The sequence below is a fragment of the Alosa sapidissima genome, chromosome 15, assembly GCF_018492685.1.
Source record: "Alosa sapidissima isolate fAloSap1 chromosome 15, fAloSap1.pri, whole genome shotgun sequence".
NCBI classification, from domain to species: domain Eukaryota; kingdom Metazoa; phylum Chordata; class Actinopteri; order Clupeiformes; family Clupeidae; genus Alosa; species Alosa sapidissima.
Window position 1 is genome coordinate 14,631,769 of NC_055971.1, and position 10,000 is coordinate 14,641,768.

The 10,000-nt window shown below is 45.0% G+C and overlaps 1 protein-coding gene across 1 annotated transcript in view; it reads right to left on the reverse strand.

Moving 5' to 3' along the window:
- gbe1b (glucan (1,4-alpha-), branching enzyme 1b) overlaps positions 1-10,000 on the reverse strand; it is a 99,163-nt gene that overhangs the window by 17,852 nt on the left and 71,311 nt on the right. Inside the window, exon 14 of the mRNA XM_042063702.1 lies at positions 9,127-9,257. Within this exon, the coding sequence (XP_041919636.1) occupies positions 9,127-9,257 (131 nt within the window). The remainder of the gene's footprint in view (positions 1-9,126; positions 9,258-10,000) is intronic.

Below are 10,000 nucleotides of genomic sequence, written 5' to 3' on the forward strand. Positions count from 1 at the left end.
TCCTCAGTTGAATACATATTACACATCAACCACTCTGATGGCTTTCAACTCCTGGGAGATGACTACGCTGTCCCATTTACACGTGCAGTAAGTAAATAAGTGAGAGAGAATCAGAGAGAGAGCGAGAGAGAGAATCAGAGAGAGAGAGAGAGAGAGAGAGAGAGAAAGGAAGAGAGGGGGAAAAAGAGACAGAAGTAAAGACACAGGGAGTGAAAGGATAAACCAGCGAGCACTCAATTCATGGGCTGACTGCGGACTTATTTATCTGTTTCAATATATTAATAATGTATCCTGTCAAGAAAAATGTTTCAAACAACAGAGACTATTAATGCACACAATCTCTTCTCTCAGTCTGTGCTGCATGGAGCAAATTAAATATTTAAAAAAGTAATTGCCCAGATTCATGACCAGAATGAGCAATACCTTCTGGAGAAAGAGAGAGAGCGAGAGACAGAAAGAAAAAGAAAGAGAGAAAGAAAAATGGAAAGGAATAAAAAGCAACAAGACGGAATATTTCAGAGGGGAAAATGGATTCAAATTCCAGCCAGGGAGATCTTTCCTTCTCTAATGAAACTTTATGGAGTGGATCTACGGAATATTGAGTGATGGCCTGATAACGGCAGCCAGGTGTTTTTTTTCCCCTTCCTACTCTCCACAGATCTCTGTGGAGCTCTGTGACTGTCAAAAGCCTGTCTTTTTTTTGTTTTTGTAGGATGAAGGGGGCTGGGGGGGGATGGGAGAGTGTAGTGAATCATCCCTGAAACAATCTACACTACACTGACACGTAGTAATCATACAGTCATCTGACATGATGGAAGTGTTAAGGATAATGTTATGTCTTGATAACTGTCACATGAACAATGGGCGCTTCAACGTGTCAACGAGGGCTTGAGTAAAAACAAATGTGACATGAGATCATTGCAGCGCACATGACGACAACAGGTGAAAGACATTTGCCGGGAGGTGTCACACAGTCCCACTGCGACTCCATAAGTCACCATAATTTATCCGCTAGCGGGGCACCATAATGCTTTTGTCATAATGTCTGTCAACACCTCACGTAACCAAGCAAGGCATGTTTCTGACAGCCACGGAAAAGTGTGTCAAGAGACATTACCGAACTGGAAAATTATGTTGCATTTATACTTATATGAAAAAGCTTAAGTTACATGTTAATATGAACAAAAGTGAATGAAAAGAATGCTATTTACCTGTGGAGGGGAAAGAAAGGGAGTGAGAGAATAGAGAGACAGAGGGAGAGAGAGAGATGGGAAACAAACAGAGTGATGGAGACCAAAGAAAAACTACGCTCCCCAGAGACCCCCTCTCTCTCACACTCCTTCCTCATTCCCTCTTTCCAAGTCCTTTGTTTAACGGCGTCTCGGAGGGGCTTAAATGGTGCGCGAGCCGCGGCAAACAAGCAATCGGGCATCTAATTGGCTGGCTGAATAATCACCCAGAGTCCCTGCAGGCTCGTCAGGGGTCTGGGGCGGGAGTCTCTGCCGAGCGTGCTCACTTGTCGGAGGCCCCTGGAGCCGGTGGAAAAGCTTGCCTTTTACTGTCTGCTTGTCTGCTTTGATACCCATGATTAAAAAGAAGTGCTGTGGCGCGCATTGTTTTTGCTGAAGACGACGATACAAATAACCGCCCCCCACCCACACCCCACTACTATCACTGACAACCTACCTCAGCCCCCCCCCCGCAACCCAATAACCCCCCCATGCCTGCTGCCCACCCCCCTCCAATCCACTCTACATGCCGCTATTTGCATTGGCGTCTAATTCTGACAGAACAAACTCCTTTTGTTATGGATATTTTTGGGATGGTTATCACAAGAAAAATGAGAGGGAAAGACGGGAAAGATGAAACGGAGGAAGGATGGATCTCTCGAGAGTAGCAGAGAGAGAGTCGGTACAGGGCGTTGAGCTTAGACATCCTCTTTTTAGCACAAGGCAGAATAACCTCATGCAGAAGACTTTTTTCCCCCTTTCCTTTTTTCTTTTTTTTTTCTTTTCTCATTTTCTTTTTCACCATTTCACTTCCACAAAAGCATTACCCATCATTCATTGTTTTGGATGTGGCTCGCCTCAGCAGTTATAAGGGCACAGTGTTGGAGAGAAGGGAAAAAAATGGGGGGGGGGAAGGTATTCAGTAAAAGCACATTAATTTTGTGCTTTACTAGAGCAGAATACGTCCTGACAGACAGTGTTCTTTTCTGGGTGACCTTACTATGATCTGCATGCTCCCCTACAGTGGCTGACACAAAAGGCAGCGACGGCAGCGTCACTTTGTCGTCGAAAAATGCAACAGGACTGTAACATTTTTTTGTTACGATGACATAGGACATGCAGCTGCAAACACAGGCAAATCCATCAGCATAATTTCTGCATCTCAGCCTGATCTACAACAAAGCCCAAGATGCACTAAATAAAAAACGTAACAGTTACACTCATACACAAATAAAGAAATAAGGGTCATTTCTCCAGGCACACAAATAAATAAATAAATAAATAAATAAATAAACAAACAAACAAAGTTGTGCCTTCACTGATATTTGATACATAAAAGGCGATGTAAAAAGAAACTGGCATAGATAAACATGCAGATTGGTTTAATCTTGCAGCCTACATCAGTAACTTAATTTGGATAAATATATCCTTGGTTAATAAATTTAAATATCAAAGCTCTTCCTGGGAGTCATTTCCCACAGATCTTCAAACACATCCTATTTCTTTACCGTAATACTATAATCACGCTAAACCACAGCACTTCTAGCCAGCATTGCCATATCTGTTTATGTGTAAGGGATACTTAGAGGTGAAGAGACCGAGCGTCTGCAGTGTGCACTGGTGTGTCAGCGTGAGTGTAGGCGCTTGAATAATGCCAGGGATGCGGGGCCTGATCATTTAATGATCCCCGGCAAAGTGTTTATGAGGGAGAAGACGGCAAGGCACAGGGGCAAATTGGCAGTTCAAGCCTTTTAGCAATTACGTTTTTGTTAGAGCCTACAGATGCCTGCTGCAAACAGGCCCGGCGGTTCAGCTGTGAAGTATTGTAATCAATACGGCCTTTGTGAATGAAAGGGGACGGGAGAGCCCCGGGAAGGGAGTCAATTTTCTACCCCCCCCCTCCACCCACACACACACACACACACACTGGGCGCGGGGGTGTGATGGCCGGGAGCTCTCAGGGCGGTGATTAAAGGCCCTGATGAACCATATAAAAATCAGCCAGTGACCACGAGCGCGATCGCAGCCGGCCCACAGCCCTCGTCCATATGGAAGGGGAAAAAGAGAGAGAGAGAGGAGGGAGAGCTGGAGAGCCTTCTGTGGGTAGCTAGCTAGTCAGGGAAACACAGAGGAGCCAGCCAGCCAGGCAGGCCAGAGCCACACAGTGAAGGCCTCTGCTGAATCCTAATAAGCTACTCTAGCAGTAGACTCTGGTCCTGCCCAGGCTTGTGTGGATGATATGGCAGTTTCCTCACTAAAGTTGGATGCAATGCCTTAGTTAGCCTAGTCAGTGGCTAAGGGCATTAGCTTTGAAGTCTAAGCACATGATTTATATCTGTAAGATCCTGGGCTTTATATTGGCTGCTGGTCGTTCCCCTTAGGAATGGTAAGAATGTCTCATTCAAAATGCCTTCACTTAGGGCCTGTCCACACGGAGACGCTTTTTAGGTTAAACGCAGAGGTTTTGCTTCATCTTGGCCGAGCATCCAAACGAAACTGCCCGAAACCGCACTTTTTTGAAACCTGGTCCCAGAGTGGAAAAATCTGAAACCGTAGCCCGTTTGAATTCGTTTAGACAGCGAAACCGCACATCCTGCTCGCGTATCGATGATGTCATCGCCACACCTCAGCTGCCCTGGACTTACACTTATAGTATTGCCTAAAAATACTAGTTTTCATACATGACATTACCTACGATTACACTCCGTAAGATAAATATCACAACTGGTGCTGCGCAGCGTCGATAGCTTATGACTTGGTGGACTGAACACTGTTTCTTTATGCATTCTAGCTACGGTCAGTGACGCGAGAGAACTTAAGTTATTAGGAAAGTTCGGTGTAAGTTTAGGCTACATTAATTTGTGCGTAGTGCCAGTGTCATTCATTTATTTTACATGTCTTACAACATATATACATGCATTCACAGTCGAGTGAAATGAGACATAAGCATACAAAGACGCTTAGAACTCACGTTAAGCCGATGGTAGCACACTGAATGCAAATGCGCGATTTGATGCAGGCAAAAGTATTGACTGTTACTAACGAAGGTTTTATAGCAATATTATAAATGCGACAGAATAGCCTAGAACTTGGGTAAGTCTTGCGTTTAGTAGCCTAATTGCGGTGATAGCCAAAACTAATGTGAATCACGGACTATCCTACAACCAAAGAAAGTAAAGGTGATTAGTAGGCCTACCTGCGTTAGCCAAATAAAGGACGGGACTGCACCCTTCACAAACCGTAAAATAGAGTTTATTCGTTTTACAGATGACAGTTCACCATCAGTCCACACAAACAATTCTGGTTTCCTTGCACTAGCCATTTGGTCGTAGCCTATTCTGTCTTTTTGTAAAGCGCAAGTTTTGGTCAATTTCTGTAAAGAAACAGTGCCACCTATAGGCCTGGGGTATGAAGTAACGTGTTGAGTCGTGTTGAGATGGATCCGTTTGGACGCAAATATTCTTAATACGGTTCCAGGGAAGACGGAGGAAAAAAAGATCGGTTTGGTACGTGTGGACTAGGCCTTAAAGTCTGATTACTACACCAAGACATGGACTGACTGGAGGTGCAAAGACTCCATCCTGGTTTGGAGTCAATCATTCATAAAGCTAGTGAATTCACGCATGTGGAAAGTAAACATGCTTCTACAAATGCTCAGCAACCTCAGCAGAGTACAAATATAAATGCTACTTTTCCTGATGTCTAAAATTATGTACAAACTGTTTAATGTCTGTAAGTTGCATTTGAAAATCACATCAAATACACTTACCAAACATTTTCAAAGTGAAAGTAAATCCATTACATCAGCCGTTACACCATCTTATTTTGGAATCACAAAGAAGAGTTCTTCATATGAAAGTAAAATAATAGCATTGAGTACAATAACACCATCAGCTATTATTCAATATTCATATAATGACTCAAAGCACTTTTGATGCCTACAGGCAGCTTGCTACCACAATGGTGGAATGGCTTTACCTCAACAGGTTCATGTGAGGTTTCCACCATTACAGTAATACCTGATAAGTCTTTGATGGGTGATTATCTGTGGAAAGCAGCAAAACCAGGACGGATTACAATCTTGTTTGGGGGTCTTGATGATATGAACTCACTGCAGTTTCTTTTAGTTGCTTAGTTTTATTCCTGTGGCCTAAGTTTACTCTTGGATTTGTTATTGGTGCAGCACCTTACCTCGCAGCTGCTCACATCCAATAGCTTGGGTGAGTGCGGCTTGCGGCGGTGTCAGCGAGGCCGGTGAAAACTGTTATTGAGTTGACACCTGTCCTGCACTTGCAAATAACTTTGGCAGGTCTATTTTCAACTCCTGTTGGTTTTAGTTTAAGACTCCCTCTATCCCAGATTTCTGCTATACATTTTATTTACGATAGAAGGAATCAAATAGAAGGAATCAAGTAAGGAGGAGCTTTCGAAATGCCTTTTCGAAAAAGCTGATCATTTTGTCAAGGCGGTGCAACTGCTAACTGAAATTTTGTTTAAAAAAACTCCACTTGAATCATTCATGTCATGACAGCATTTGCGGGAAAAACACACATCAGGTTTAAAAAGCACACTTGCCTGCAAAATACACCTTACAGGCTATAAATTATGGTCAAACATATAATCCACATAACATTTCACTGTCAGGTAGGAGCCTGAAGCTCCTCCATGCTGACACTCCACTAGGCATCGACCCATCCTATGATTGCAGACACACACAAACAAACAAACACACACACACACACACGCACACTAACACTTACACACACATACAACCCCCGATACACTCTAGGCACTGCGCAGGCTGCTTGTTGGCACCAAGTGCGGGGTAGAGAGAATGCACCCATTCTCATTCTAAGTCTCATGTTGTCGCCGTGGCGTCCAAATTAGGATGGTTGTCGGGTAAATGCCCCGGTGGATAATGAGAGTGGGGATGACCTGACACAATCTCTGGCGTGTCGATAGGGCCGCGGCATGCACCATCAAAAGACATATCTACTTTGACAGCGCAAGGCTTTTCGTTTTTTTTTTTTCCGGGGCGGTATCCAACCGGGATTTTAAATAGCACCAACTGGCTGGCTGGAGCGGGCTGCCAGAAGCCTCGAGAAGGCACCTACCAAGGGAAAGAGGGGGGGGAGGGGGAGGTAGAAAAGGTTGAATCTGTGGGGGGTGGGGTGGATGTGGGGGGGCAGATGCAGGATAAAAACACTGCGGGCTCGAGCACCTGTCAAAACACTGATGTCGGCTGAATTTTAATGGCCAGTGTTTAGGGGTTCAGCATTAAACTTTGGGGGAAACTTCCCCTCCCAACTTTTTGCCTCCCCTACGATGAACAGAAACATTTTAAAAGAAGAGAGAAGAAAAAGAAAAACTAGCTGTAGAAAAAAAAAAACATCTGCCCTGTCAGCTGTGAGTCCTGGTGAGCAGGCAGTGATATCGTTGAGAAAGTGTAGTTTTAAAAGCTCGCTAAGGCTTGTTCGCATCCCACCCATGTTCTAGCAGACCGCTACCACAACACAGTAATATGCGGTGCATTAATAGCTACGGTTGCACCTGTGAAAGTGAAAGCCATTGAGCTCCTCTACAGGAACACACACGTCCATACAGACGTAGTCTTCCGCTCCACTCACCCTTTTACCCAATGTGTTTCCCCCATGCACCCCCCGCCCCCCACATCCCAGCTGAAATCAATCCAAAGACAGCAGGGTCTGCTTCTTTTTCTACCCAAGACACCCCCCCCCCCCCCGGCTCCCGCGTGGCGTCACTCTTTAACACGCGAGCGGTGGAAACGAAGCGGAGCGACAGGCCCGGGCTTTAATGAAAAAGCACTTTGGACACCTATGGACTCGTCTTGTTTACCTCCCTTTTGCCTCTGAGTGGCACTTTCATCTGTCTTCGGCTCTAATTGGATCCTCTGCTGCTCGCGCCCCGCCACAGCAAGTCGCCAGGCATCTCCGAGCTCTGGGGTGTACTCAGGCACACACAAACACATACACGCACACACACACACACGCACACATATTTACCTTCTGCAGGAGTGCGTAGGCACAAACACAGACTCAGACACACACTTATATAGATACACACACACACACACACACACATACAAATGATCACAGACAGATGCACACCCATGTTTACTGCGCCTCTGTATTAATGACAAACTCTGGCTTTGCCCTTTGAGCTATTTGCATGTTCCATCTCCCTGCTCCCTCTCTCTCCCGCGTTCTCTCTTCCGCTTGCTTTCCTAACTATCAATATCTGAGGACATCTCCTTAAACATCAAAAGGTTGCCAGGAGGTAGGAATTACATGGGAAAATGAATAATACATGAAAGATATATAAAATATATCATACATATATAAAAATGACACTGGAAGCACCCACAAGGAAAAAAAACAATCCCCAAAGTTCATGCACTGAAGGCTAAATCTGCCTCCTCATACCAAAAAAATCAGTTTATACCTCTCCAGTCCTGCTCTAATCAGACACATTGTTTTGGAATCTATATTTTTTCTTGAAAAAAGGAGGGAAAGACATGAGCATTAACTGTTCCAGGTTGACCACAAACACTGAAATATAACGGCTGCCATGTTTTCTATTCCTACACTAGACAACTAGATCCTTGGAAACTCAAAAAAAAAGTTCAACTTTGCTCCCAATGCACTGGGCAGAGCTATTGCAAAACACTTCTGAGAATTCCCTTCTTTTTAATTTCAGAAAGGGGACAGTCTCTTTGACCTGCGAGAACCTGACCCCAGAGCAGCAGAGACAGGCACTACATCACTGCACTGTGCATAGCACACCACACGCCTTCCCCGAACCTGCACTCGCTGTAAAAACGTGGCCCCTAGAATATATAGCTTTGGCCCCCATTGCCAAAACCTCATCTCAAATTCATTTTTTTTTCTTTCTGGCGGATGCATCCTAGAAGCCCCCTGAAGCATCCAAGGTGAACACCATGTTCAAGGACCCTCTGGTCATTCAGCCGCCATGGCCATCATCCCTGGGCATTAAACATGCAGGAGCTCTCAGCTCCACACCTCGTTAGCCAATGACTGGCCAGCTCTCGCAGGAAACAGACACTTCCAGAGAGGTTCTGAGATCTGCAAGAGCAGAGAAAAGGCAATGTCAAGGTCATAGGTTCAATGCCCAAGGCAGCCCAGGTGGGGTGGGGTGGGGTGGGGTGCAGAACAGGCACATTTTGACGAGCCGAAATGTCCGCAGTATAACTGTTACATTTCCGTGCCCCCCGTCTCTCCGAGTTCCCCTCGAGCCCGACAAAGTAGCGTATGGTTCTGGGCAGATGCACCATTAGTCTGCCTGTGACGCAAGCGTGTGTCTCGCACTTGGTGTTTCAAAACACGCCACCATGTAAATGAGAGAGAAAAGAGAGAGTGGAGAGTGAACATGGCTGATGGGTGTTTTAGAGGCTGGGGGACCACCAAATGTGACACATCTGAGGCAACTCTGACCGTCTGGGGCATCCATCAAAAGTAAATGCCGTCGGAAACCCACCGAGTTTGTGTACACAGACACCTGCACGAAATGGCCCTCGAGTGGAGTGATGGAGTAGACCCACTGCGGAGGCACACAAAGGCACACACATCAACAGACTGCTAATCAGTATATGAACTTAAAATTAAAACACCAATTATGCCGCTGACAGATATACAGCACACTAAGTATATAGCGTTAACTGTTACAGGAGGTCAACCCGAACTGTATCAAAAACATTTTAATTACTGAGGGTTTAACTCAAAAACAAACTGAAGTGGGCTCTAATAATATCCTTGTTGGAAAATCGGTACATATTCACCAATTTACTGCAAAAAGCCCTTTTCATTGAGAGTGGTGACAAAGTGAGCACCTGCACCAGGCTGTGAAAAGTAAAGGATACTTCCCGGGCATCTCGGCACCGACGCGGTAGTCTTGGTAGCTGTTGGTAGGATGGAAGTTGAAGATGAAAACGACATGGGCCCTCTCGGAGACGATGACCTTGTCCCCCTCGTGCTTCTCGCTGACAAAAGCCTGCATATGGATGAAAGGATGGAGCTCTTTTTAACGGTGGACGGGAATTAAACGAGTACATCTCCGAAGCAGCCAAACTATAAATATGTATGACGTGAAATGAGAGAACCCATTTTTTGAATTTTTTACAGTACGGTCGCTTGCTTTGACCATGCTATAATGATTGTCTGGGACAAGACTGGACATTTCCATAGCACCATATAAAGCACCAGACAGAAAATTCATTCAAATTACAAAAATCGCTTTTTTGGGGGGTGTGGGGTGGTGGTGGTGGAAGAGACTTCTTCCTACCTGAATAAATCTATTATACACAGCCACAAATAATTACAACTGAAAAGCCAGTGAATACATTCAAATTAATATTCCCAAGGTTCATTCCATTTCAGGATGCAAATTATGAGTTTGCGGCAGCCAATTATTGAAATGCGCTTCTCGGAACCAACCTAACTAAAACTTGCCGACCTCGGCTGAATTAAAGCAACTGAATCCCAATCACAACGGAATCTATTATTATGGGATTGTGTTTTTCCTGAGCTGCTTTGTGATTCTTTCTTGCGGAGGCATTGTCCATTAGCTGCTATGGCACTCTATTTTCTCATTCGGTGGAAGTTTACCAACTTCACTTACCATCTCTTTATTACAGATCGTTTGAGGATGCGACACTGATGCAGCTGTAAGCATCTGCAGTGTTATGGGACTCTACGCGGTGCATGGATAATGCTGCCTCCAATGGGTGGACATAC